The following is a 26665-nucleotide window of genomic DNA, read 5'->3' on the forward strand; positions in this document are numbered from 1 at the left end:
CAATTGCCAATTTGACATTTTTTTTACGCTTTACTGCTGGCTTGCTTTCAATTAAAAACCTTAAATTACTTTAAAACCAACTTCACTCTTCTTATATAACCCATAAAAAGTAAAATATTTTGTAAATTACAAAAAAACGTAACCCTTCTAGTGTTGCGGATAAGCCAAAAGCGGATGAAGTTTCGCATCCCTATGATCTACAATCCCTAATACATACATAGCCTATCGCACGCAGTAACAATTATTGCGAGATTAGCTGATTGCTATAGTCTTTAGTGACGTAACTGTACAGTCGCACGCTTCGCTGCTCAGGCCAATTTCGTTTTGAAAGCTCTGACAAAAGCATGCGCGCAATGATGGTCAGACGCAATTGGGCAAAATTTTATTGAAAATCATTTTATGGTAGCAGGTTAAACACAAAGAACGTGGAAAATCGCCAAGTCAGGTTTTTCCTTTAGTATCCCTTTAAATCGCGAGACTTACGGCCGTGTGTGTCTCTGCTCAATAGACTTCATTCTTTTCCATACCTCACCATATCCTCTGTTGATGGCATATTTATTGCAGTAATTTGAGACATTTTTTTTTACAGACTTGGTTGCTCACAAAGAAAAAGAAAAACAAACGGTGTCTGATGAAGATATGTCGCTATCTAGTGGCGGGATTTCAACTACGGACTCCGACGAAATTTTAGAGGACCGGTAATAGTTTGTTTTTTAAATTGCTCCTATTTTGATGACGACGATATTAAACAGTTACAAAACGTATGAAAAGTTAATTATAACACTACAACTGCAAGTTCTACAGCTGTAGAATGAACACTGCACATCCATTTGGATAATATTAATAAATTCGAAACGAAGTTTTCTCGCGCTCATTTGATACTGTATTTCAAGCTTTTTGTGTGAACTCTTTTTACTTTTGGCCCGAAAGTTTGCCAGTTTTCCGCATTCACTAAGGCCAGTAGGACTTGCAGGAAATGTATGCAAAGAAAGTTTATGTCAAGGTAAAACCGAACACACAATGCTGTCCATCGTTTACTAGAAATCTTCTGCCATCTGTGCAGCAATTTAGAAAGAACCAAAGAACAAAACCCAAAATGCAGACTTAAATTCTAAACTCGTAGTTGAAAAAGAGTTCCTGAAATTAAACTGTAGCAGAACTCGCTTATCACCTGAAGGAACCTTCGAAAAAGTGTCACTATAGAAAATGTCACCATAGCCGAAGACACTATAGCCGAATTCTATTATAGCTGATTTCCATCTGCAGTGCTAGAGTTCTATAGTGAAGGTTTGTTTTGGTTTATAGTTTTACCAACAAACGATTTGGGCTTGGCACTGATAAATGAAAACAAATGCGTTTTAAATTTCTGAATTTAGAGCTTTATTTTATATCAACTGAAGTAAAGTCTGATGATTAATTTAAAGCTGAAGGTTTTTGTGAAGAAGCGGACGTTCTTCCTGGCTATAAGCATGAGGCTGAGCACTCGCTAAAACATATAGCTGAAGGTTTTTGTTAACAACTGTGTTTCCAGTTTCAGTCACCCTTCCACCGAATCCAATTCACTGGACAGTGATCTATGCCTCCTTGAAAAGCGACCTCAATCTGAAGGAGACTTGGATGCGCAGAAAAATCCAAAGAAGCCGATGGAGGAGCGAGCTCATTCAGCCCCTGATATTCCATTATATAGTGACGAGGAGGAGTCTGTCTTTGACGACGCAACATCACAAAACGAGAAGCCTGAGACCACGATCTCAAATTACAAGAAGTCGCAATCGGAGGAAGTGGTTGATGCTGCATCTTCCGCCATGCAAGATGAGAAAGAGAAACAAGCTAATCGTGGAGAAGATATGGACCACAAAGATTCTCTTGGACATTCCACTCCTTCTAAAAACATCAAAACTGAACCCCCATCTTTTAAGCTCTTCCCTGGCAACCGAATGCCAAATGGAATCGCCAAAGAGGGCTCTTCTTCGTTTGATTTTCCTGTGCATCATCCAAGAGAGATTATCCAGCAAGCTGAAGATTCTTTCCGTGCGCAAAGGTTGAGTGATAAATCACGCAATAATACATCTCCGGAAGAACAGATCAAGCATCAAGGTTAGACAGACATTCATGATCAACTTTCTTCGATTTGGATCGATGTACAATATTTTTATCATTATTTTCTCGTTACTTTCTGCCATTCATTTGTATAGTATATCACTTTTTGTTAATTTTTAGCAATATTATCATACTTTTTGTGAAGTCGGCATAAACGCATAGTATCTTATGATTGTGGATTTAAATACTTTGATGGAATGGAAAATGACTAAAGTGATTTTTCGTCAATTTCTGCGGTTTTAGCATCAATTTTTCAAAATACAAATTAGTGTTAATTAAGCAACTTGTGAGTTGTTGACCCTGCTGTTCATTTATTTTAATTGGTTTCCAGCCTTTATTATTATTTAAACGCAACTAGACAGCATGTGTTTGCTATTTATAAAAGGCACCTCCCATTCTCGAAGAAGAGGCTCTGTACCAACTTTGCGTTCCCCTGATGGTCTAAGCTATCCTGATGGTTTCAAACTGCCTTTGAATGGTGTTCCAAGTGATGGTCAGACAGGAAGGAAATCATCGACTGCTAGTAGTAGTCGCAGCACGCCTCCAAGTGCAGGTGATGAAAATTCATTTATGAACTGGTTAATCTCGTTAGACTCATTTTTGTTGGCCACGCAAATAAACGATTATACACTGCCCTGGACAGCAAAATTGCATTCGTTTACAAAAGCCTCTCAACCAAAAATGTTTTCAAAATAGTCTTCAAATTCTCACTGTACCCTACCACGTGTTTCATAATACTAACGTTGTATTATTATATGTCTCGAATTTGTTGGATCAATTACGTTAATTCAGTTGCATGAATTAACCCACATCATAATTACAAGAGTAATAATGCATCTACAACATAGCTTTTTTATAGGTTTTTTCATTTTGTTCATAACATTCAGTTTTGAAACTATAAATCTTAATCTTACGGTTCCACTTACTTCCTAACGAACATGTTGTCTTTTCTTAGGTTTGCCTGTCTTTGGAGAAAGTCAAAGTCGGCTTTTATCTCCTCCTTTCACTTTGCCGAACTTGAGTCAGAGAAATGCATCTGAAGGCAGTGACGTGGCCTCGGCACTTTCCACTCAATTCAACAATTTTCAGAGCGCTCTGGCTATGCAAGAGCGCATGCGGCAAGTTTTTGCGGGCACAAGTGAAATGAGGCCGGCCAATGCAATGGTATCAGCTGGGATATCCGCTCAACTTCCGTATCGCACCCTACGGCAGGTTGACCTCCCCACCGGCCAGTCTGGACGCCAGTGGCCCACCAAAACGTCGGGCCCGTCCCATGCCACTTCTCGAAAAAGTGAGGGAGGCCCGATTCGGTCCAATCGTCGGGGGGTTCGCAACGATACTTGCCAGTATTGTGGAAAGGTTGGTATCTGAAAATCAACCCTTATACAGAAATATGTTTCTGTGTTGTCTTGTTAAGTAACACACTTACACAATCATGCATTGACAAGCGTTATCCATCAACTGTTCAAGAACTAGACAGTGTCGTCATGTTGTACTGTATGTTGGTTTTGTTTACTATAACAAGTGGAGAAACATTTTGCTTCGAATGTCCATGGCTGTGACAAATACGGAGCTTCGGACAACACCTTATAATAAAATGATTTTCGAGATCCTGAATGGATGCTTTTAATTAATGTTTTGGCTGTTGTGTACTGTGTAAACTTTGATAGTGAATGTTGTTGTATTGGCCTGATGCAAATAAACAATATAATGGAGGCTTATTGCGCAGGTCTTCCGCAATACATCCAACCTTACTGTGCATCGACGCATGCACACTGGAGAAAGACCTTACAAGTGTAGATTGTGCGACTATGCATGCGCACAATCCAGCAAGCTGACCAGACACATGAGAACGCATGGCTTAAACGGGCGCGAAGTCTACCATTGTGACATTTGCGGAATGCCTTTCTCTGTATACAGGTGAGCTGTAGCCTAATTTTCATCCTGTTCACGATTTGCTTTTTCAAACACCACTTCCCAATAAAGTCATGTCCTTTGTTGTTAAGTTTCATACTTTGATCTGGATGCGCATCTTCAAGATATTGCACTGAAAACTAGCTATGTCCTCTGAGAACACATTTATGTAGATGATTTTTCTAACGTCATGGCCTTTTCATCTTCCTTAAATGTCTTTTTTTTTAGGGATTTGCTTTGAGGGCCCGACATCTCATTAATAATAATGGTCATCCACACGCATTGAACTCTGAAAACTAAAAAAACAAGTTGTTTTGGAAACGCAAACGTCTATAATCTGTGAACCCCTGAGATAGTGGCGTAGGACCCCTGATTTGCGCTTATATGTGCTGTTTTTAAACACAAAGTTACTTCCGACAAAACTAATTTGATATTGTTTTTTTGACAGCACACTTGAGAAGCATGTGAAGAAGCATCATGGCGATGCTGTTCGCTTGGGAAATAAATTGGACGAAGTTCGTTATTCCTCTGCCTCTGCTTCTCAACAGCTTCAAGCGCGTGCAACTTCGCTTGCCGCCGTAGCCGCTGCTTTTATTTCGGATCCGCCAAAGGTCCTTGGCCGACTTGATAGTGGCGAATCGTCGCCGATCGACGCCAATATTCTTGTTCCTCGAGCGGGAGGTATACCTTCTGCTTCATACAATCGGGCAAATGCAAACTACGGCAGCAACGCAACAAAAGAGAAAAGTATTTCTGACAATATGGACAACCCACAAAGTTCAAAAGTGCACAGCATTCAATAATGCCACCACAGCTCCGTCTTCGTGCTTCTAAAGTACGTTGTACAGCAGAGACCACCGTAAATATATTTTCAAACCACTTGGGAAAGAATTCACCCCATTCATTGAGTGAACAAACGGCTTTTGGTTTTTAAGAAATCTTTGGCTCAAATTTAGTGCTTTTTTAATATCCTATGCACCGATTTAACATTAATGCCAAGTGCTAATACAATTTTCCATTGGCCTACTGTATCTTTGAATCAGCAAATTAGTCTTTCGTAGCAAAATGTTTCAAAATTATCAAGGTGCAACTTTTGTTAACATTATAAGGTGCCCATGTTGTGTATGCTAGAATCTATATCGTTTTTAGACGGGTTTATTTTATAACAAAACTCAAAATCGTGTTTGTCAAAGTTTGTGTTAAACTTACCATATTCCAACACAAATGCGATGCCCAAATATGAATTTTTTTGCTTCTGTGGCAACAGATGGTAGATGTTAGCTCGTTTGAATAAAATTGCGTTTTCAATTCAAGTTCAAACAATGAAGGCGAGTTCATTTTTTAAAGAAACATTGCTCACATGGTGAAAGTTCTTTAAAAGGTCGCTGCAAGAAGTTCCGAAGTAACGAAAAAGTTCTCATTTTTGTTGTTGTGCTACACTGTCGCTATCCTTGTTTCTCTTGAAAGGAGATGTCAACATTTTGTTGTGAGATGTTTTCACTTTAAAGGTGTTTTGAGATGTGTTCGTACTTTTTGTTGACGTTTCCCTTTATTTCGATGACGTATGATGAATTCCTCAGATGACAACCTGAAAAGTTTGAAACCACACCCAGAAAAGTTAGCAACTTTGCTGGATATAAATGTCAATTTGTTGTTCCGTTTTCAAATCAATCTTTCATTTTTGAAGCGATACGTTAAGAGTTAAGTGATGCGTATATGCGTTGCGATATAAAGTTATCGAAATAAGTTGAAATTTGTTTGTGTGTTTTCATTTTGTGAAATATTTTTCTTTTGAACATAAGTTGCTTTGCAATCGCACAAGTTGTTTTCATGAAGTCGTTTATGCTTCTCTGAAGTGAACAATTTTGTTTAAAATACTATTTGATAATAAGCAGATACAATTTTACCGTATTCTTAACGTGTTTTCAACGTAGCTGCAGCAATTCCCAGACAGCAAAATCCATAATTTTACCTTGATTTAATGTCTGCAGACGTTGAATCAATGTGAAAATGATAGATTTTGCTGTCTGGGAAACAGTACAAAGTTCATTGTATACATTTTAAAGTTCAAAACTGACAAAGTTCACACATTTTTCTCATTTTCTCCCATCGTCTGATGAGTTCATTTTTGCCTTCAAAAACTTTCAGCATTCCAACAGTTTTTTTTTCTGGATTTACGTTCAAGACAAACGCCTTCAGAAATTTTTTCGTCGCTTCAACGTTGTCTTAACGACGACAATTGCAGTCCACTGCAAGAGAATGAGCATTTCAACAGATCGAATCTCAACAAATGACTATTCAGCAAATCAATTGTTGTTTTTACATTGTAAAAAAAGGACTGATTTGCTGCTTGAGAATTACTTTCTTGTGACAAGTTCAACTTGTTGCACAAAAAAAAGTTTCTGCCTTAGTTTACTTTGCGTTATTTTGGTCGTTTGTAACGTTAAATTAACTATAAATGACACCTTTGTGACAAAAAAATGATCGCTATTTTTTCGTACCGCTGCTTATGAAGTTCAGCTTACATATCGCTTTTATTGCATTACCCAGTTCATGTTGACAAACAGTTATCGCAGAATTTTTTTGTTTTAAAATCTCCCATTTTTACGTTTATTTGACGTCACAAGACGTCAAAGCAACGTCAAAATGAGGGATCATTTCTGCCGCTTCTTGTTCCTGCCCAGACAGCAAATCAATTGTTTTTTTCAATGTAGAAAAGGATTGATTTGCTGTCTGGGTGCTTAAACGCCTGCAGTTGCCAATCTACAACGGAAAAGTTTTGGGGATCACAGGTGCTTTCATCATTGTAGTACGAACACACTGGCTTAAGATGTTTAACTATTTTTGTTGTGATTTGATGTAAAAACAACATAATATCATCCCTAGTTGAACAAAGCTTAAATATTTTTAAAAGTGCTTCATTTGTATGTTTTATAAACTGAAAAGCGACGTTTTGTGAAATATGATTTATAAAATTGACACTTTGTATATATTCAATAATTCATTGTTTGAACAAAAACAATGAAAGATCATATAGAACAATGTACAAATTATAGAAGAGAGATTTCAGAAACACGACATAGAAAGATAATTTTTACTGAAATGTTTTAAAGCATTTAGATAAATGCTATTTGTGGATGCTTAATTTGTACAGCAGCGTGGTAACTCATTCCACCAAGAAAATTTATCTTCACGCCAGAGGTTGTAGTTTAAACACGCAATTTCGTTACGAAATCGTTGTCATGAAGACCTCGGACGCGTGCCCATTTAGCAAACTTGGCGTCTTTGGATATTAGATCATCAACGTAAGAATGGCGAATTTTGTTAGCTGTGGGGGTGCATGTCTCTTGACGATCATTAAATTCTGGTTGAATCATCATCTGACATTTTCTTTCATCCTGGCGCTCCTGACAGTGAAATTTGTCATTTTTACATTGATTTAACGTATGCAGTCGTTAAATCAATGTAAAAATGACGTATTTTGCTGTCAGGGGCTTGTCCCAGTGGATAACCAGACTGGGAGAATACGAACTTTCACTACAGTAAAATGTTCACCTTGCTATATAAGCTTAATTTCTGTTGCATGAAATTAGTGCTCATATTGTTAGGAGTTTGTAAATGTTATTCATGAAATATTCATGTCCCAGCTAACAAAACCTGCCCTTTTTGCGTTGTCCGCGCACGTTGAATAAATGTAACAACGCCGAATTTTACCAGCGAGGGTGGGGGAGACTATCCCAGAAACAACTTGTGCTTGTCACCTGACGTGCTTAGTCGTGAAATTAACAAAGCAATCACAGAAACATCAACGTTCTTTTGGTGATGTGGGAGTAATTGTGAATCAACCTGACAATGCGGTCTGTGCATATTGTGAATTTATATGCGAGCTGCAGTAGTCGCAGGATACAATTGCTCAGATTAATATAATTGCTCAGAATAATGCGTCTTTGTTTGTGATTTTCAGGCAGCAAATCAGTCGTTTTTTACATTGATTCAACGTCTGCAGACGACTGATTTGCTGTCTGGCGGTTGACGTATAGCGTTCAATGCTTGAAAATCAAAACGATTTTCTCGCTCAGTCGCTCTGGTTCAATGCAAATGAATTGCATGTCTTCATCATGATTATGTTTAATATTGAAATAGGTACCAGTATGTGTTTGCATGCGTTTAATTGTATCATCCTTTTTCCCCTTTTACAATCGACACGAATTTTAAGAGATGTTCTTTTTATTTCGATGTCCTAGTTCTGCTTGCAGGACGCGGAGTTTTTCTATGATTCCATTTTGCTAATTTGGGCATCTCTCCAGATAAGCAAGGAGTTATGGAAGTTTGGTGATTAACCATAACCATGTCGTCTAGGTTGGTTCTATGTATTTTACACTTTTGTCGACATTTTAACCTGTTTTTTTTTTTTTTTGAGTGAAACTCTGCGTTTTCTTTGTTGCTGCTCGTTTGTGTTGCTTAGCAACTGATTACCGACACAAGTTTTAATATTCACAGAATTTTTTAATCGGCCCAATATTCCGCATAAATTTTAATCGAAAAACCTAGGGCTGTGTAGTAGGGCGAAAAATGTACGACTCCCACTCCTCGGTTTGTAACTGGCCGACTGTGACTCCACAGTCCTGACAGCTTTCATTTTTGGTTCTGGGCAATGTGAGCATTTATCATATCTCTAACTGAGCCTCTGCCCACAGATGTTTGGGAAAGAAATTTTCAAAAGTAATTTTTCAGAAATGCAAATCTGAAGAAAACTCGGAATCTTATTTTGTAAATTTCTCTACATGTACCGCAATGCAGGTTCCAAATTTCTGCATTGGTTTGCTTTATTCAAATGCTGTCAACATTATTCGCTCACAGTGTTTCAAATGAGACCGATAGTTCGCGTTTACACACTCAGTGAGCAAAAGTTGCCACTTTTCACATAAATTCAATGACGCCAGGTTTTGAAACGTTGCAAAAAGTGGCAACTTTTGTTGGGTGAGCAATGAACCGAAAGAATGCAAAATCATTGGCTTGTTGCCGTCACAGAAATACGTTTGTTTTCAAGTGACTGAAGTAACTTCACCAGATTAGGTCACTTAAATGTATTTTGTGTATGTGAGGTTGTGCAGCATGTCTCTGTATTCAGCTTTTTTCAGAGCAAATGCTTTCGTAAAAGATCTCGTAGTTAGTGGCTAAGCCACCAAGATTTTAATTTGTTTGCTCACAGGTGTGTGTGTTATTGCTAGAATACACCGGTGATGTTTCTACCTGTCTGTAAATAGACTGCGTGTTCGTCTGGTGAGCTGCATAATATTGAGACGTTTTAAACTGGGTCTAAGCAAGAAATAGCAAGGACTGAATTTCTGGCAGGGAGATTACGCAACTTTCATACATAAAGCCAATCACCAAACATTCAGGCCTATTCGTTCATTATGGTACCGGTACCATTGAGATCCTCGGGCCCCAAATCAACACTTTCAAGAAAAATAAACTATAAAGGTAAAAAATGAGGTAGTTTCTTGAAGTTCTCGGGCCCTTAAAATCATTTCGGGTCCAAAAGTACTCTGTCAAGGCTACTGACACGACAAAGAGCTTAACTTGGGGCCAAGTTGACTGGATACTTTAAGGCTTCATTCGTGACTCATCTTTCATGAATTCCACCCCTACTCCTGCAGAACCCAACTTATCAATTGTTCTGACTTTCTTGGTGATTTGAAGCAAAACAAGTCATCCTACCAACTGACAGCAGCTTTTAATATCCCGTTGCTTGTATATACAAGACCATGACACCGTGGTTTTGTTAAACGTTGAGAGACAATAAAATAACGCAACAAAGGTGATTGCGAACATGAATTTAAGATATTCGTTAAAACGATGTCTTACGACGTTAAAAGTTGTTGAAAAACTGGCATCGATTAGAAGTAACTGGATGAGGGATATCGACAACAGGCCAGTTCATGCGTTGCTGGCTTGGTAGAAATTCGAAGCTCGACTTGACGCAAATCACTCCGTTACTTTCAATCAGTTTGTTAACAACAGTCTGCTTTATCATGACAAATCGAGCCGCGTGTCCAAGCATCAGTCCATAGTGTTTCGGACTTTATTGTAGAACCCCTAGCAAAATAAATACATGAACTCATGTTTACTGGTTCGGTATAACAATTGTTGTGATGCACGAAGCCACGTTCTCACAACCTACTACATTTTCTGTTCCACTAACGCCCGCAGGCTGATTTAACACAAAAATGCGACCAACTGGTGTAAGCGCGACCGTGCAAACGAGGTTAGATTTCTTAGTGTAAAACATGAGTCGGGAGAGATTACAGTATAAATTTTCAGTTTGAGACTACCGTGGAAGCTCCGTTCAAAACGTCCCAGGAGGAGAACAGATGAGACGGACAGCAAATATCTGACTCCGATATTCGACAATTTTCTAAAATCCAACGAGTCAATTATCAACAGGGATGGAATCAACAATGTCCTTGATGGATTCGCTCTGTGTCTCCTCCAGCGTGCTTATAGTTGCTTCCTCCTGCTCTTCCAAATCACTCTGCCCGTCTTGGTGTTCCCTTTCTTCCTCATCCTCTTCTTCGACGTACACGGTAACTTTCTGCATTTCTCCATCGCCTCCCACTATCACTAGGAAAAAAAATTAAATGTTGATTTGGCCGCAGAAACGTCGTCAACATAATGATAAAGTTAATTTGAATGATAAAGTAGCAGCCAGACCGTATAGTAATGTACTACGACAGAGGCCCAAAGGTGCAGTGGACATAATACATAAGCGCTTGTAATGGAAGGTTTGTGAGAGGATACATTAAGGCAGCGATTCCCAAAGTGGGTTCCACAACAAATAAACGAGAATGTTACCACCACAAGGTTAGTGAAAACAGAATGCTCATCATACTGCTGACTACTCAGGCTTATGCTCACAGCAAAATAGAATAGTCTGTTGTCTACTGGTTTAGCATGTTAGTCCTACTTATAAGTTTAAAATGAGTTGAATGACTCCTAGGTTGTATTTTACTAATTACTTTCATATTCGTCCTCATCCATTTGGACTCCTTTCCAATCCTCGTCCTCATCGTCTCCAATTCTCCTCCTCTTACCAGTCCCCTCTGGCTTGAACCTCTGCCCGCAAGTCCGATGCGTCCGCTGGTGCTGCATCAGACTCCAGCGATCATGGAAGAGCTCATCGCAATACCGGCACTGAGTAGGAGCTTCCTGGATAGAGGATTTCTTCTTATTGTGGTGTTTAGTTTTCATAAGAAAAACAGATTACACGTGATGCAAATTTTTAAACACTACGAAGCCACGCCACCTCTCAACGTCTATTGGCGGGCTGGTATATCGTAAACCGCAGCCGGATCACGATTTTTCCATTTAACACGAATCTGGCAACAAATTTTTTTTTTGACTTGAGAGTGAAACTTAAATATTACAACAGCTAGGAGTTAGATCGCCATGCCTGGAAAGCGTGTTGCTTCCTCATGTGGACGTTCAGATCGCTCTTCCTACCAAGCAGGGTCTGACAGATCTCACACTTGAACTTTGGAGCTGTCTTGGTGTGTTGCTGCATGATGTGCATCTGCATTACACGGAAGAAGAGTCATGAAATGTAAGACGCTGCACCGTGTTATTAGTTATGCTGCGTGTGTCCAGCGAGTGGCTGTGGCGCTGTGTAAATGATATTCCAATAGTCTTAGAGAAAAGGAATATCTTCTGACAGGTGTCTTAACCTATAACAATGCTTGATATGGATGACACGGTTACATGTCTTGTAATACAAGTTTATTTTCAATGAGTTAGAAACTATTTTAGCTTATGATCTTGCAGATCGACATCGATTGTTCGGCTGTCTAAGATTAAACTAAATCGTGTGATAATGAATTTGTTTGTATTACCAATAATTATTGCAGTTTCCGCAGTAGCAACAAATGAAAACATTACCAACACGCTCTCATCTAGGTCTAGCGTGATAAGCCATGAATGAATGAATTACCCGACATAGTGCCAAATTGATGCTAAACACTAACGCAACAACAATATGAAAAAAAAAACGATTTTGATCACTGGAATTTAAGCTCAATTTGATGTCACAGGACGTCACACCGACGGACAAGGAAATAAATATGTTGATTGCAAACTCACTTTGACGCTGCCACGTTGAGTGAACCGTTGATTGCACTCGGGACACTGGTAGGGCTTCTCCCCGGTGTGCGACATCTTGTGACGCTTTAAATGGAAACTGTCCGCAAACGCTTTCCTGGTGAAGTAACAGCAATTGCTAAGGGATGTAGGTACAAAGTACAGCCACTAAATAAAACCTTCCAGAGCTCTATTTAGCGTTACACAGCCAATAGAAAGTAAATCTAATGGAGACCTGGGATAATGTGTTGGAGAAATAATTTGTGCAAAAAAATGTCCAGTGGTCACTGTGTGTAGGGCGCACTGTTTCTTTGCAAACTTTGTTTGAAAAATGCCACAATTTTGTAAAAAATACGTTCTCAACAACATCAATCCAAAAATGAACATACCCGCACTCCTCGCATGAATAAGGTCGTTCGCCGGTGTGAGAGCGGAAATGACGTCGGAGTTTACTTATTTCGACACTGGCGTAGTCGCAAAGTGTACAGCGGAATGGCTTCTCGTGCGTGTGGATATACCTGGTGTGGCGGGTCAGCTCTCCGCTTGTCACGAATGCCATGTTGCAATTCTCGACGCTACATTTGTACGGTTTGACCCCTGAAAGTAAACCAATCGAAGGGGGTCACAGATCTGCTGGTCGTTTGTTTTAAGCCGACGTTGAATTAATTTTACAAAAAAAAAATTATACCTTGATCAGCAAACACTGTGTTGCTTCAGAAATAACTTATTAAATCATCTTTTCTTGTTAAATTTACAATTTTCGTATTGCTGAGCACTGCCCCTTTGTCAACCACGTATGGGAGATAAAATTAAGATAAAGATGATTTTATGTTCAAAACAAATAAAAAAAACAAAACAAGCAAAGATCACTCCGTTTTCACAACATGGGCACAAGTGAAGGTATTTTTCGTGCTTCAATGCTGAGTTAAAATATAACTCCAATTTGATGAACACCGACCCGTGTGAGTGTTTATGTGGTTCCGCAGCAGAGTGTTGGTCCGAAAGGCGCGATCACATAAGTGGCATTTGTATGGCCGCTCGTCGGTGTGTATCTGAAGGAAATTAATAGAGTATACAATCACCGCAAAATGTGAGTTGAAAGGATAAAAATTAACTAATCGAGTCACAGTGATAGATGTATCTACGATAGATGCAGCACCAGCGCCGGATTAACTATAGTAGCAGATGTAGCAGCTGCTACGGGTCCCGCGCTTCACAAGGCCCCGCGCTTGGTGAGCAAAACATTTTTTTTTGCAAAAAAAAAAACTGTCGAACATAATTGGTAAGTAATTTTTGGCTTGCAAACTGGAATGGCATGGGAGAATATTGTAGTTGTAGGATTAAATGACTTAGTCCCAACGTCTTATCCCTTCCTAATTATTGTAAACTTTAAAAACCGGTAATTTCCGCTGGAGGCAACTGCCTGATCGAGTGCCACAAGCCTACGATACTATTCAATTCAATTTATTTTTCTTTGTCAGAATGCAAAAGAAATGATATTGTGAAAAAGAAATACAGTAACAAAACCAACAAAAGGAAAAGGTGGCAAAACCATAATGGTTTAAGACGTGCATGAAAGGATCTAATATTGCGGTATATGCATCGATAAATATAGTTCGACTGTACTGTACACCAGTGAGAAGAGTATCAATCTTGCCGATTGCCTTGGACAGAGTTATTACAACACGTGCACAATCGTGTCCAGAAACAGTTCAGTTCTTTTACTTCGTTGAAAATATCTATGTAGGCTATTCTTTGCTGCTTCAACACACCGGTGGTCCGTTCTGGAGTGTTCAGGTGGTGAAGTGCTAAACGAGCTCTCTGAAACACGATGGTCCGGAGGAGCTGATGCCATTAAGGTAATTAAAGAACGTTTTCTTTTCAAAAAGGAGGCACTGGAGAAACTTGCAAATGACCAAGTGCAAAAGGCAGAATGTCGACAGCAGGCAAATGGACTCCTCGAGAAAATGGAGTTGCTCGAAATTGGAATCTAGGGATTGGAATCTTAATGGTTTTTTGAAATACCTTACCCGATCGCTTCCAGGCAAGTCAAGCCTCTCTTCAAAGCGACAAAATCTCAACATTGCTTCAGCGTTGTGTGTCTCTTTGGCAGGATCCCTACTACCTACAAACTTTGAGAGAATAATTCGCTAAGTTTGGGTCAGAGGCGCAGAAGCTGACTCAAGTGCCGGACTACCGACCAACAAGCACAAGAAGAATTCTCCAAAATCGAAGGCACGATGAGAATGTAGGCAGTGGCCTTTCAGTTTCAGATGCAATGGATATCAACTAAAGACAGATTCCCGGTTGAAGTTTTCCTTGCAGTATTGGACAGCCTACAATCTGCGCTGAAGCAACGTCGCAAGGCATACACCAATTCGTCAAGCACATTGCTATTGATTGCTCCTCTCCAGAACTCAACTGTTTCACTTTGATTAAAGAAAACAATATTGACACGGTGACACCACGTTTCCTAACATTGACGATTTGTTACGCATTTATCTATGTATGATGGTAACTAATTGTACTGGAGATAGGTCATTTTCAAAATTGAAGTTGATTAAAAACTAGCCTATCTGCGAAACACGATGGGCCAAGAGCGGCTACACCATAAGCCTAATCAAAAAATGTCAAATCTATAAAATACCGGTATTCAATTACTTCCCAGTCATTATCTGTACATTAAATCAAGCTACTACAGGCCCCGCACTTGGTTAATCCGGCACTGTGCAGCACGTGCAAAAGATATACAATTTTCTTCAGGCTTTGAGCTCAGAAAACAAGAACCTACAGCATTATCATTATAAAAACTAAATTGGTTAAAAAATCGTCAACTTTAATTTTGGAAAACATTTTTCAAACTTTAACTTTAACAAAAATACTTTCAAAGCAAAAATATTTGAACAATGAATCGGAATGCACGGCACCTTCATGTGCCGTATTAGGTTGCTGTGACGGTGACTGTAGAAGGCACACTCCCGGCACTGGTATATCTTCCTCCTGTCCCGAGTCTTGTCAGTGGCTCGTTTTCCGCCTTTCTTGAACATGCTCGGGTCAATGATCTCGACGGCCTGGCTTTCCACGTCCCCTCCAGTAGGAGGGTCCTACAGGGGAGCACATGAAAACATCTGCTTCACCTTCGATTGTTTTGAGCGCGTGCGGAAGACACGACGTAACAATCGTGATATTATAATCTACTGAAAGTGGCTGAATACCATTCGGTGAGATCGCTATAAATCGAGTGTCACAGAAAAACAAATTGCAAGTGCGACTTAAAGTATTCGTTTGCACGCAAGTTTTTTAAAAACATTTTTATATATGAAATCAAGAAATATTTAAACCTAGCACATCTAAAGTTCAGAATGTTTCCATACAACCTCATGGCAACTGCCATCAGTAGTGCTTAAAATTTGTATTAACGATCAATGCAAGTAAGTCGGCAACGAAATGGGAAATGTGGGGGTGCTTTAAAAAAACATCAACATCACGACATTTCCAATTACGATAAGTTTGAAAATACAAACCACACACATATTTGTACATTTGCACTAAACTTATAAAGCATAGCAATCACTGAAATCCACGACTCAAAAAACTGTATTTAATACCTTGGGCTTGCAAAGCTATATTCCGCTCAAGAAGATAACTGACTTTGCGCATGAAAGAAACTGATACATAAACTGACCTGGCTAACTTAAACTACAACACGGTCGTCGGTCATTTATAACTACACTACCACTTATGCTTCAAATCCTATAAGAATCTACATTCTCGTTCGTTGGAGCCTAACTTTAAAAATAACCCTAATTAATGCGATAACTGTTACCGGTTGTCGCTTGGTGTCGCTGCAGAGCATTCTCGCAATACCGTTCAGGATTTCTTCGTTGTTCTCTTCCAATGATGCTGCCGCTTTTAAAAGCAGCAACTTCTTCTGCATGAAACCAAACACAGAAATGGCATGCACTTGAACAGTGTTAATGACATGAATAGTAATAATGCGCTTAGCTAATAGCAAGGATAGCCACTGCAGTGACTGCACTAAACTGATTATTCTAGTAAAATCAACTTGAGACCTATACCAGCTCTACAACTGCCTTTTTGACGTTCAACTTCACGGAAGGGCCAAGCACATTTTGTGTAATGTCACTTCATTGTAAGACTGTTTTGAATAACATAAAAATAGAGCTCACTGCTGTTTTATATGTTTCACAAAATCAAGCACTAAAAGTACGCTTTCTAATGTCTGATGGCCACTTCTGACTACAATTCTTTAACATTTTAACTTCAATAAACACTTGCTTCAAGGACGCCACTATATTGTGAAACTCACATCCAAAGCTTTAACAGCACCAACCGATTATTCTAGTGCAAGGCTTCTAAGTTTTAATGTAGTAGTCAACTTTTTATAGAAAAACAAACAGTACCTGGAATTCATAAACTGATTCGTCATTGGGTTTAACTTCACCTTGCTCTATCTCCGCAGCGCCATCTGCCGGCTGGATAGCGAGACCACCTTAAAAGTCAAACAAAATAATATTTACAACGATGAAGCTGAAATTATTTAAAAATGTTGCTGGTTGAACAATCATGTGAAGACAGTAAACGACTTGTCATCAAATACGGTACTAAAAATAATCAAAAAAAGCTGCAATGCCTAGGAAACAGATGGTACAGAGTCTAATTCAAATGCACTGAAAAAGGTGGTAGTGATGGTATGGAGGATGGATGTAAACCAATGAGGATAAGATCATGACAGACGCTTTCCATGATGTGGATGTGTCCCAGGAAAGCAAATACCGAAGAACGTTTATTGACAAATCAGGAGGACTTAGATCCAATCAGGAAGATTTTAGAGTAAGGCACACGTTCACAAAAATAACATTTTCACGCCGTTTGTATTTATTTACAGTTAGGAGTTAAATTTAGAATCTCACCAAACTCTCTTGTGCCATGGTTGCAGACAAACCGGCCACAATCATAGTCTAAACTTAAACGTAGGAAATTGAACTGATATAATGACTTCCAACTCACTATCAGCTAAAAACGTAAGGCCGTCACCATTGACCACATCCTTCTGGCTGTAAACTCTGAGCTTCAAACGAGGCTTTTTCACTTTTGTTCTCTTGGAATTTCCATCCATCGTCTCATCCTCTGGGAGATAAAATATAAAAGTTAGAGCACAGACCTTTGAGGCAGTATTGCGTCATAGAAACTATACGTTAAAACGCAAGAAAAAATGTTGTAACAACCCAAGCAAAAATGCATTTTGTGATGCCAGCAGCACGCTATAGGAAACTTGTACAAAACGTTCAATACACTTCAACATGTTAAACAACCTGTATCATTGCCATCTGTATCTACATGTGCCGCCGTATCATCGTCCTTTTGGTCCAAAACCACTGTAGCAGTAGTGGCGGTTATTAATGGAGGGTTTTTGCTCATCGACAACTACAAAACAAAAAGGATGAAATTAGTACCTCCGTCATCGCCTGAGCTTTTAAAGCAGAGAATTTATATTTTTACCACCCCTAAAGCTGGCGGTGGTTTCCCTAAACCAGGGCTTCCCAAGCTTTCTACGATCTCGTACCACTTGGCCGCTCTGTACTGCCAAGCGTACCACTTCTTGCAGAACAACTGATTTGATCGAATCATTTTGTATTCAGGAGAATAATATTGGCGTACTAAAATAACACTAAAGCATCACAACTAAATTTAATGAGATTTTTGTTTCCTGTCCATCAATTGGTCGATACCCGGTGTAAATTTGCCAACAGCTCATCGAAAGTCATTTCCGGGCGCACCTAGTCGGTTTCGATTTTTTGACTTGATGTTCATCATGACTGAAAATACCTGCTCACATTCCCACGTGGAATGGAAAATCAGTAGCTGTGGAACAGCATGGGAAGCTAGCGTTGAATATGAAGAGAGAGACCATACTGAGCCAGAAGTTTATTGGAGAACATTCCTTGTAACTGTTATTGAACATTTTATTCCGATCTATTTTTAGCTTACAACTAGTATTATTCAACGCTATTTGTAGTTTAAGCTATAAAACAGTAGATAATATCTATCAGAGCAATCATTTGACATAATTAGCGCATACTGTCCCACAGCGTTGTATTGTAGGTAGGTCTACCACTACCACTTTTCAAAGCAACTGTGCTCCTTGTTGACAATTGACATGACCTGTATTTTGAAGATCGTAATGATACGAACAAACAAGAATAGTTACGTAACAATAAGAATAGGCTTCGGGAATTTTTTTTTTTTTTTAACAAAATTAGATAAACGAAATATAAAGTTGTTAATCCACATTTTTGTGAAAAAAACGGAAGCTACCCGCGTACCACCTGAAAAACCTTCGCGTACCACAGGTTGGGAACCCCTGCCCTAAACTATACCAATAAGTTAACGAAAAAGAGCTAGTCTTTTATCTTACTCTTATCATCCAAGACACAAAGCAGTTTAGACAGAACTTCGGTACAATAGTTGATCATATTAATAAAGACAGAGTGATTTTTTTACATTTTCAGTATCAGATGATAGAATTAGATCCAATGTGTAAAAAATATCAACAAACAATTTGACGATGATAGAAACTGACATACTTGCATAGCCTGGTCGATAGTAATTTGGGAATCTCGATTGTGTTTATCTTTTATGAGGAAGACGATACCCGCTTGTTCGGCAGCAGCTTGTAGAATAGCAGGTTCGGTGACCGGTACACCGTTGCTGTCCACAGCTATGAGACGAACCTAAACGAGGGCAAATCTTCAATCTTGACAATGCAATATGAAACTCACATCGTTTGGCCTTTCGGTAGGTTGACAAAAAAACAAGGTGGCCATGAATAAAAATTCCAAATTATTAAATTAGTGTCAAAAATAAACCACAGAGGCTTTTCATGAAGAAATTTGATATAAGCCGACAATTTTCTTCAAAGAATGTTTATGTTCTTCTAACCACAAAAATATTGCACTAAACTACTAAATTACTTAAAACTGGTTTGACCGGCTTTTTTCATTACCTGTTGTGCCTCAGCACCAGGTATTTGCATGTGGACATCTGCTCCATGCACACTTTCAGGCAACTCTCCAGCGGAAACCATTCTCGCATGCTCATCAGCAGAAACAGCAATAAACTGGACTGTTGTGGTAGTACCTTCTTCTCCATTGGCCTGCAGTCGCAAATACAGCAGATGACAAAAAACGTTTTGTAAAGTATAGATTTAATTATGAGATTTTAAATTGCAAAGATCGTTTTAAAGAATTATCCAGGAATGAATTGTATGGGTCTGCTACTATTCGGTGAGTCCAATTCGGTGAGTTCTTAACCTCTAACCCCTTAACCCTAACCCTAAAACGGCAATGATAATTAGGTTACGGTACTCAATAATTAAAAAAAAAAGTGAAAAAATCCCCCGTTAAGGGATCGGACTCACCGAAACGGGCCATTCCGGAATTGTATACGTATATCAAATGAAGAAGTTTCCTCTTGAAAATGTAAAACATAGGTTTACTAAAAAAGACTTGCAAATATTTATCTTACAACAGCAGTTTTTAAAACAAACAAGCTATTCATCTGTATATTCAAACATCTTACTTCAGCGAGAGTCTCCTCTGTAGATTGCAAGTTGTTTTCTGCTACAGACTGCTCTACAACATTAGCAGTTGGTTTCGTAGGGGTAGCAGAAGACACAATTGTAGCTGTCGCATCTTTTGTGTCAAGTTTTAAATCGTCGACTTCTGGTGGACCAGCAGTGTCAGTGTTGACTAAAGTATCATTCTCCTATATTATATACCGTACATTAAATATTGTAAAATTGCCTAGCAGAAATCACCTAATTTAATAACAATTAGTTTATACACCGATGTATGATAGGTAGCTTCAAATATAACACAAAAACAAACAAAAATCAGTACATCTAAATAACCCATTGTCAGGCATTGTCGCCTTTTGTGGGGCGTTGTCAAGCATTTTGGGCATTGTGAGGGTTGCCAGTTGCTAATTGGAACAGTTTTAAAGATTACGGCTTGGGTTACAGACAACCCTTCAATATTGCTGCCAATTCCTGAAAATACTGACAATCTACGGCAATGGCGGATACTTTTTAAGGGTTGCTGGATTCGCAAGTTTTGCTTCCCAGTTGTGGGAAATTTTTAGCAGTTGCAGATTGTGTTGTTGTTGATTCTTTGATTTTATATTATTTTGATTCCATTAAAAAAAAAAATTAAAGTTAAAAACATCTTGCAACACTGACAATGCTTGACAATGGGTATTTTGAGGTACCGGTACTCAATAAAAACAACCAAACTCCTCTACATTGAGTGTGTTTGGTGCTCAATTAACACATCTATCATTGTACTAATAAGACCTAAACTAGGGGGTCAAAACAGAGACTTTGCCTGCAGTTACTGTTCTTTATAAATTGTTATGTATTATAGATTTCATGAAAACCATTGGCTAAGTAAAAAGAATAATAGAAACAAACTCTTGCTAAAAATCAATACTACAAAGCAGTTAATACAGTATGATGACTTACGTTTTCCTCAACTTTGACAGATTCAGTCGACAAAATCTTTAATGTGTTTTCACTTTCTTCAGCTGTTTCCATTGATGTGATATCCATGGCAATGTCTGTCTTACACTCTAAAAGGAAAGTTACTTTCAAAAACATTTGGAAAATTGATAAGCATAATTAAAAGGATAAGTAAAATTTTTTGAAATAACAAAGTTAGCAAAGAGACAACACATGCAGGGTTCAATCTTAGCACTGGTTCTCTGGCCAATGTCTAGTGCGAGTTCCCCGCGGGCCAGTACGAATCGTTTCGGACTGGTCCGACTGTCCAGTGCGAAAATATCATCGTATTATGTCGTTTGATCGTTTAGAATGCGTGGTTCTCGTTTGCGCTTCTCTTCAAATAACAAAACACGTGATCCGTGCATGTTAAACCGTAAGAAAAAGGCAATCGCAACATCACGTGTTAAATCGTAAGAAGAAAGCAATCGCAACATCACATGACGGTGTTTAATCGTAAGAAAAAGGGTAATCGCAACAACACGTGAGCTCTGGTAGCCTAGTTTCGACCCCAAACCTGCCATACATTTATGGCTGGCAAACGATTTATCTGTGAGGTCAAGAAGGCCCGACACTGGCTATGTGTTTACAAGGCCAAACGAACACACATCGGATTCTGACCCCATGATCGTCCCGTCATCAGATTCCGATTATGACCTATCATCGGATTCAGAAATTGAAGAAGAGCCCCAAGTAGATTGAAGACTCAACGTAGATTGAATGTCTTGCCTAGATAAACTGTTGTTACTGTTATTGCCATTGTATATTTCCATGTTATTGCCACCATTCATTATTGTCGTTTTAAGGTGGTTTTCCCTGGGTTGGCCTCGTGCTTCCCACGACAATCTTGTTTTTATCAGTAAACGGGACGGACCAGTGCGATCTCGTGCGGACCAGTGCAAATGGTGAGCTACTGGTTCGGTTGGCCAGTGCAAAAAAAAGTGAAGGTCGAACCCTGACATGGAACAAAAATTCTGAAAAATTAAGAGCACAAAAACTTATAACATATGAAACACTTTATTTGTCAAACTGAGACCAGACACAAGGAGGTAAATGTCAGTGCAACATGACACAATTTAACACATCTAGGTGTTAAGGTTTTTGTGATATACATATATACCGTATCAAGTGCTACCTTGAAGATTTACTATGGATTAGTGGTGTGTCATTTGCTTGGGGAAAACAGCCTCATGATGGAAAGATGAGGTAATGTTTGATTTTAGACAATTAAGACAGAACAAAGCAAACTTGAAACTGCATTCAAAAACTGTGACTTAAGTCACCGCAAAAATGGGGCTATAAATTCTTTTTACAATCAGACACCCAATTTGTCAAAACAGAGACCGATTTTGATTGTAATGGTCAGAAACCTAGCTTAACCCATTAAATGCGGAAATAATTTTTTTACACCTTGTGTTACACTGCGTATTTCATTTTGCAACTTGCAGCATTTTTCATAACATTTTATTCCTTTCCATACTGTAACAGGGTCTTTAACCTGCAGCATAATAAGCTTTTACGGTAGGGTATATAATATCCCTTCATTTTGTCATCATTATTTCGGAAAATTCACTGTTGGATTATTGTTTTCTGATGTAATCCCATTGCCACTGTATGTATATTATTTTCGTCAGATTGCAATTTACTGTTACAGTCGTGGCCAAAAGTTTAAGACCAGACTTGGTTTATGACGTTTTTTGTATTACGCCAACGCCATAATACTGCATCAGATATTGTTTAAATTGCATCATCTTTATTGTGGGTCGAAATCTGATGTAATCAGTCATTATTTAGCAAATATCAATTGAAAATTAGCTAGTAGAAATCACTTTTCTGTATTGTTTATCTGCCTAAAATGGGTATAATGTGCTCCCTTTCGGAGGTTCATCGATGTCAAATTGTTGTTCTCCGCAGGAAAGGCTACACAGAACATCAAATTGGTGAGCAGCTTGGATTTAGAAAAACTTTTGTGCATCAGGCAATTGTGAAATTTAAGAAATCAGGAACTTATGCTGATGCAAAACGCAGTGGTTGTCCTTGAAAAACAACTCCTAGATCTGACATCTTCATGAAAAGGCAAGTGGTGAAGTCTCCAAAATGTTCAGCCTAACAAATCCGAGCCGATTTGAATGAAGCCGATATTCCAGTCAGCAGGAGGACTGTTAGCCGCCGTTTAGTTGTAAAATTTGGTCTGGAGTCACGAACACCAGCAAAAAAACCGAGGCTTACACCAGCGATGAAGAAGAAGGGCCTCCAGTTTGCATTGCAGCACAAAGACTGGACTTCTACCCAATGGTCCAAAGTTTAATTTTGGGACGAATCGAGTGACCAACAGTTTGGTGCAAGAAAAAGAAATGTCCGTCAACCCTTAGGAACACAATTTGATGAAAAGTATACCCGGTAAACGATGAAACATCCACCAGGTGTGATGATATGAGGAGCCATTTCGATCAAAGGTACAGCGGAACTCTTTTTTGTAAAACCAGGAACCAGGATGAACGGCCAGAAATACTTGAATTTAATGAAGGAAAGCTACAACTGCACGATAATGCACATGTCGGTGCACGAGTGCACATTTTTTGTGCAAGATGAAGCTCTATGCAATCGTTCAAAGATAGTAACAGAGTTTTTAGGGCTAAGAAAATTACTCTTCTGCAGTGGCCAGGAAACAGCCCTAATTTTAATCCTGTCGAAAACTTTTGAACTTTTCTCAAGAATAAAGTTGCTGAAAAACATCCCTTGAGCATTCTTTCCCAAATTGAAGCAATCAAATCAGTCTGGATCCGTGAAATTCCTGAAGAACTTAGCAAAAATTCAATTGAAAGTATGCCCAGACAAATCAAGGCCGTCATCAAAGCGAAATGAGGACACACCAAACATTAAAATTTTGAGATTTTGATGCAAAATACAATATAAATGCTTATTACTTTTTCTTATATATATATATAGTTTAGCAAGAAATAAGCAAAAAAACGACAAGAAATAGGATGGAGAACTGATTTTCTCTAAATTTGCGAACATTATAAACAATGTTTCTTGGTTTCTTTATAGCACGACCCAGACAAAGAGCATAAAACAAAATTAGGTGTTTCATGAAAGACTGCGATAGTAAATCGACTTTAGTCGTATTGCATGTACTGAAAGCGACTGCCTCAAATGACAATTGTCATGACATGCTCTTGCAACAGGTTAAGCTGTACCGTATGTGTACACTGTACAGGTAGCTTAACAATGTCCATGCTGGCTAGGTCAACAAGTAGGCTATTAAACCATCATTCACTATTTTTAAGTCACAAATATCTTAGAGGTGTTTATTAAAATCCGAAAGTTTGTCTTCATTGCTTAGGCTATGCACATATCAGAAGTTATACATGAAACAAGTATATATATATATTATATATGTACTTACAATGCTGTAAATATGGGGGCAGCACTAAAAGGCGGAAATGCGGAACGAGGAAATAAGCCGTCCGCAGAAGTAGCGATTTAATGCCGATGTAGAAAACGCGGAAATACGAACTTGGCGTCCATATTGTTTAACATAGCGATAACTTCATCATGAAAAAATGAAATGTTGCAACATGGAAAAAGGCGAAATGCGATTTTTAACAACAACTCACCACCTTCATGTTGAAATATCATTTTTATGTTTATATCATCTTTATGTTAAAATATCATTGAAAGATATTGTTTAGAAGCAATTGTGAGGTGATTAAATACTTTGACTGTTTTAATTCCATAGTTATTGGAGTAAATTTCAAAATTTAATGGAATTTATTGAAATAGGAAAAAGGCGGAAATGCGATTATTAGCCACAACTCAATACCGAACATTTTCTTATGTTGAAATATCATTGAAAGATACGTATTATTTAGAAGCAATTGTGAGATCATTAAATACTATGACTGTTTTAATTCTAAACTTATTTCGGCTTATTTCCGCGTTTCCGCCTTTTAGTGTTGCCCTAAATATGGTCATATAAAAAAAACTTATTTCAATCAAAAACTAAGCAAACAAACCTTACAGTACGATAATTTAGGAAAATATAGGCTACCGTACTTTCTGCAGCAAAACTAATGGCCTCGGTAAATACCGTACGGTACTAAAAACTGTGATTTTTTAAGTTTTGAGTTTGCAAAATGTCAAAAAATGCATTAAGCCTAGTTTAAACTTATGTATTTATCATTTATCAGAAGATCATCTTTATCATACACTCAGAATGATAAGAAATTTACTTACTGGGCCAGTGGTCTTGGTTTGACCTGGCCTAAATATATTGCTCCATGCTGAAAATTGAAACCTTCCAGTCGAAGGCTTGGTAAAGATGGCTACCGGTACCTATTCTATTAAGCTAATTCACCAAAGTTAAACGGAATTTCGACAATTACCTAAAATCAATTGCAAAACTTAGGTTTTGGGATAAAAATAATGTATGGTAGCTAATATGAGCAATAACTGGTAGCCTACCAGTACTGTAGATCAGGCTATAAAAACCTAGCCTAACCAATATGGTCTAGGAAAGCTTAAATTTTAAGTAAAAGTGAGGCACAGCAAAGCAATACAGTAAAACCGATTGTTAAAATGCATAGGAAACGCATGCATTGCATAAAAATCTAATTTGAAGACAACTTACCATGTATAAAACCCAGCACTGCCCTTTTGTGGGTGATCCAGTCTAAACTTGAGGGCGCTCAACTAAAATATTGCCAACGGAAGATGGCGTCGCAAACAAATTCGTTTTACCCACAATTCTCTGTGATAAAGGTTAAAGGTCATACTGTTGAATTCTTTTTTGACATAAAGTCACGTGGTTAGTTGGGTGAAACTTTTTTGAATTTTGAATTTTTTATCAAATTGTACTTTTAAAAATAAAATAAGACTTTTCACTAGCCAATTAATTCAAAAACAATTACTTTTTGCAATGATACAAAACATTAACTATCAATGAAAAGGTTATGAAAAAAATTACTAGGCTACTTTACGAATTTTGAAAAACGATTTTTCGGCTGACCTTCTCATAAGCGAAGTCTTATTAATGTTCCAAATTATTTTTTTTATTTTTTGTATGTAGCCTAGTGGTTTGTGGACAATTTTTTGTCTATGATAAAATGGTAATAAAAATAACAAAACTTTGGTTGGTTTTGAATCTTTATCCTGGGACTGACAAAACCTTGATAGATTAGGCTATTTCGAGGTAGTTTCGCATAGCCTACTTGTGGAGGCTTTTGACACAGAGCCGGTTACCTAGGGCTACCATATGACCTCTTTTAGGAGGATTTGTCCTCTTTTTTCATAAAAATGAATTTTCCTCCGAGGACACTTGAAAATGCTCAAATGTCTTCTTTTTTACATTGCTATCATTTTCAACGAGGTTTTATTTTTATGTGACCTTGGCGAAAGCTAAATAAGGCTAAGCAACGATACCAAAAAGGAAAAGTATGTTTTCTGTGAGCTGTGGCAGAAGTAGGTGGTCACAGCGGTAAACCATAATCTCTTCGTGGGAAAATTGTAACATAAGATTCCCGGATCCGTTCGTCTGTATGTAATGACCGAAAAAAAAACACTCCTTTGAAACGTCTATTCAAAAAGTGTATTTCTGTAAAATTAGCCCGCGGCTATCGAAAATGATTGCAACGCGATGCACCACTAAAAACTTGTCACTACAATCCAAATTACTTAGATAAAAGACGGAATTTTCGTCCAACTGGCAAGCACTAAGCAAACAGTTAAATATGCCTCCAACTTTCAAGTAACCATTTTACGAATGACTAGAATAATTTGCGATATCTCAAACTCACGTAAACAGTAACTGTGACGCAATAATGAAAGACATTGTCAAGCAATTCAAACAGGTGTTCAAAGGTGGTGATGCAATGTTTCATCAGGTCTTACGAACGATGGGGCAATATTTGGACATTTTCTAGCAATTTCCATGAAGTA

The 26665-nt window shown here is 38.3% G+C and overlaps 2 protein-coding genes across 4 annotated transcripts in view; one reads left to right on the top strand and one right to left on the bottom strand.

The window, feature by feature from the left end:
* LOC145764340 (uncharacterized) overlaps nt 1–9264 on the top strand; it is a 32859-nt gene extending 23595 nt beyond the window's left edge. The window contains exons 6-11 of the mRNA XM_082575957.1: nt 590–698; nt 1532–2097; nt 2486–2653; nt 3056–3459; nt 3830–4020; nt 4463–9264. Coding sequence (XP_082432083.1) covers nt 590–698; nt 1532–2097; nt 2486–2653; nt 3056–3459; nt 3830–4020; nt 4463–4817 — 1793 coding nt within the window. The 3' untranslated portion in view covers nt 4818–9264. The remainder of the gene's footprint in view (nt 1–589; nt 699–1531; nt 2098–2485; nt 2654–3055; nt 3460–3829; nt 4021–4462) is intronic.
* Nucleotides 9265–9734: 470 nt separating this feature from the next.
* LOC145788229 (uncharacterized) lies at nt 9735–25455 on the bottom strand. 3 transcript variants are annotated; one of them, XM_082599989.1, is made up of 16 exons: nt 25359–25455; nt 20690–20796; nt 19750–19935; nt 19175–19324; nt 18756–18902; nt 17484–17595; nt 17179–17298; nt 16572–16660; nt 15974–16078; nt 15075–15251; nt 13106–13199; nt 12537–12744; nt 12151–12265; nt 11468–11587; nt 11034–11223; nt 9735–10638 (listed from the first exon to the last, which is right to left on the bottom strand). In XM_082599989.1, the coding sequence occupies exons 2-16, from the start codon at nt 20774–20776 to the stop codon at nt 10448–10450; spliced, it is 2091 nt and encodes a 696-aa protein (XP_082456115.1). In that variant the 5' UTR covers nt 20777–20796; nt 25359–25455; the 3' UTR covers nt 9735–10447. The 3 variants fall into 3 exon arrangements, with proteins under 3 accessions (XP_082456115.1, XP_082456116.1, XP_082456117.1); XM_082599990.1 differs by lacking the exon at nt 25359–25455 and adding an exon at nt 24965–25108; XM_082599991.1 differs by lacking the exon at nt 15974–16078.
* Between the last annotated feature and the right edge of the window lie 1210 nt (nt 25456–26665).

This window comes from Aplidium turbinatum, chromosome 2 (genome assembly GCF_918807975.1).
Source record: "Aplidium turbinatum chromosome 2, kaAplTurb1.1, whole genome shotgun sequence".
In the NCBI taxonomy this organism is placed as follows: Eukaryota; Metazoa; Chordata; class Ascidiacea; order Aplousobranchia; family Polyclinidae; genus Aplidium; species Aplidium turbinatum.

Excerpts from the sequence above, each read along its gene's own strand:
- LOC145788229 (XM_082599989.1), bottom strand. The coding sequence starts at position 20,776 with ATGGATATCACATCAATGGAAACAGCTGAAGAAAGTGAAAACACATTA. Across the intron at positions 19,936-20,689 it reads CTGTCAAAGTTGAGGAAAAC|GAGAATGATACTTTAGTCAA; the intron begins GTAAGTCATCAT and ends TATATAATATAG. Across the intron at positions 16,661-17,178 it reads CCTTACGTTTTTAGCTGATA|GTGGTCTCGCTATCCAGCCG; the intron begins GTGAGTTGGAAG and ends TTGACTTTTAAG.